Source organism: Myxocyprinus asiaticus, chromosome 20 (genome assembly GCF_019703515.2).
Source record: "Myxocyprinus asiaticus isolate MX2 ecotype Aquarium Trade chromosome 20, UBuf_Myxa_2, whole genome shotgun sequence".
NCBI classification, from domain to species: Eukaryota; Metazoa; Chordata; class Actinopteri; order Cypriniformes; family Catostomidae; genus Myxocyprinus; species Myxocyprinus asiaticus.
In genome coordinates, this window is record NC_059363.1 from 320,001 (window position 1) to 322,500 (window position 2,500).

The 2,500-nt window shown below is 40.5% G+C and overlaps 1 protein-coding gene and 1 long non-coding RNA gene across 18 annotated transcripts in view; one reads left to right on the forward strand and one right to left on the reverse strand.

Moving 5' to 3' along the window:
* The window catches only part of LOC127410700 (kelch-like protein 28), a 20,425-nt gene that overhangs the window by 884 nt on the left and 17,041 nt on the right, over positions 1-2,500 (forward strand). For 2 of the 15 annotated variants that reach the window (XR_007892154.1, XM_051645873.1), the window contains exon 1: positions 986-1,123. The exons of 4 other annotated variants lie outside the window; for them this stretch is intronic. Coding sequence is in view for 2 of the 11 variants with exons in the window: in XM_051645873.1 (XP_051501833.1) it covers positions 1,109-1,123 (15 nt within the window). In the remaining 9 variants the exon portion in view is untranslated. Of the gene's footprint in view, positions 169-336; positions 432-601; positions 646-705; positions 724-868; positions 1,124-2,500 lie in introns of those variants that run through there. 9 more of the 15 variants (XM_051645878.1, XM_051645879.1, XM_051645877.1 and 6 more) reach the window with 9 other exon arrangements.
* Positions 223-802, reverse strand: LOC127410755 (uncharacterized). 3 transcript variants are annotated; one of them, XR_007892161.1, is made up of 3 exons: positions 766-802; positions 419-444; positions 223-340 (listed from the first exon to the last, which is right to left on the reverse strand). It is a non-coding gene; the product is annotated as an uncharacterized LOC127410755 (long non-coding RNA). The 3 variants fall into 3 exon arrangements; XR_007892160.1 differs by lacking the exon at positions 419-444 and adding an exon at positions 633-658; XR_007892159.1 differs by lacking the exon at positions 766-802 and adding an exon at positions 607-643.

The following is a 2,500-nucleotide window of genomic DNA, read 5'->3' on the forward strand; positions in this document are numbered from 1 at the left end:
ACAGCATTAGTGAGCTGCCTACCTACACAGCATTAGTGAGCTGCCTACCAACACAACATTAGTGAGCTGCCTACTACCTACACAACATTAGTGAGCTGCCTACCTAGACAACATTAGTGAGCTGCCTACCTAGACAACATTAGTGAGCTGCCTACCTAGACAACATTAGTGAGCTGCCTACCTACACAGCATTAGTGAGCTGCCTACTACCTAGACAACATTAGTGAGCTGCCTACCTAGACAGCATTAGTGAGCTGCCTACCTAGACAGCATTAGTGAGCTGCCTACCTAGACAGCATTAGTGAGCTGCCTACCTAGACAGCATTAGTGAGCTGCCTACCTAGACAGCATTAGTGAGCTGCCTACCTAGACAACATTAGTGAGCTGCCTACCTAGACAACATTAGTGAGCTGCCTACCTAGACAACATTAGTGAGCTGCCTACCTAGACAGCATTAGTGAGCTGCCTACTACCTAGACAGCATTAGTGAGCTGCCTACTACCTAGACAGCATTAGTGAGCTGCCTACCTAGACAGCATTAGTGAGCTGCCTACCTAGACAGCATTAGTGAGCTGCCTACCTAGACAGCATTAGTGAGCTGCCTACCTAGACAACATTAGTGAGCTGCCTACCTAGACAACATTAGTGAGCTGCCTACCTAGACAATATTAGTAAGCTGCCTACCTACACAGCATTAGTGAGCTGCCTACCTAGACAACATTAGTGAGCTGCCTACCTACACAGCATTAGTGAGCTGCCTACTACCTAGACAACATTAGTGAGCTGCCTACCTAGACAATATTAGTAAGCTGCCTACCTACACAGCATTAGTGAGCTGCCTACCTAGACAACATTAGTGAACTGCCTACATACACAACATTAATGAGCTCCCTACCAACACAACATTAGTGAGCTGCCTAACAAGACAACATTTCAGGATTTTGGGCATCTATGTCATCACCGAGTTATATAATGTCCACAACTGCTTCTGATTTGAAAAGCAACAGAAATTCAGCATGCATGTATTAAATGCACTTAGAATACTGTATATGTAAGCAGCTCATGGGTTTTTGTGTATGAGAATTTAAAGCATGACATCAGATACATCATGAATATAATCAAAGTGAGCTGATAATGTGTAATGTTTGTTCACTCTTGTGTGAAGTGTCCTGTGACTCCGCTGTTGTTTGTTCAGTTCTGCGGCTCCTCCGAGAGTTTAATGTTCCCTGTAGAACTGTGGAGTGATGATGATTAGTTTGAGTTTAGTTTCAGCACTCTGGTTCTGACAGCATATATGGGGCATCCTATATGTTTGGTCTATATGTTTTTAGATACTGTTGCTCTTCTTGAATCAGTGTAAAGGATGAACCTGTGATTGTATTAAAACAGCCTTTGATACCCAAAAATGCTGCACGGTTCTGTCCTTAATAATCAGTGCCTGCAGTTTTTAATTCTCCTTTTTGCTTTACCATCAACTTAACAATCAGTAACTAGGAAATGTAAATGCCTTTTGTTCTTTTAGAGTTTGGTATGTGTGCTTAATTCTCAGCTGTTATCAATCATCTCAGTAGTACTAATGGATTTTATCTGCTGCTGATGTAGATTCATCAAGAAACTGTGTGAAACACACAAGATGGATTTAAACATTTCAGAGTTTGTGTCTCTTAACATTAGTTTTTTTCAGTGTTAAAGTGCTTTCTCTGATCCCAGCTTACTATGCAGAAACAGCTATTAGTAAATCATTCATAGCTTGATTTCCCTAAAACTGTAAACACTGTGTCAATGGGGGTATTTACACTTGGCCACTTGGTGTTTTTTCTGATCAGATTTCTATCCGATTGAATAAGCACATTCCATTTATTCACTCAATGTGTCTCCACACAAACGGATATAAATCTGACCTTCAATTCCCGCGCTACATGCAAATAAAATAGATGAGTTCACATCCGTGATTATGCTAATGCCTGGCTGCAAATTGAAAAGATGTGATTTATTATTATTTATGTTTCCAAGTGACTGCCCCCGTGCATATTTGTGTGTGCACGTCGGGTATTTTCCCCTTCGGGGCTTCTACACATAAAGTGACTGTGTAAATATACCACCATATGCACTTTCAATATAGTTCTGTTTGTTTTGAGTGACCCATCCAGCCTGACACAACAACACTGACTCAACCAATGGCATGAGTTGGGGGCCGGACTATCTGTTTCTTCAACCAATTGCAGAGCGAAAGTGTATTTGTAAAAATAATTCTCAACCAGGGGGTTCAATACAATACAAGTTAAACTCAATCGACAGCATTTGTGTCATAATATTGATCACCACAAAAATTAATTTCGACTCGTTCCTCCTTTTCTTTATAAAAGCACAAATGTGTGTTCCAGTGAGACACTTACAATGGAAGTCAATGGGGTCAATTTTTGGAGGGTTTAAAGACAGAAATGTGAAGATTATAATTTTATAAAAACACTTACATTAATACTTCTGTTAAAACTTGTGT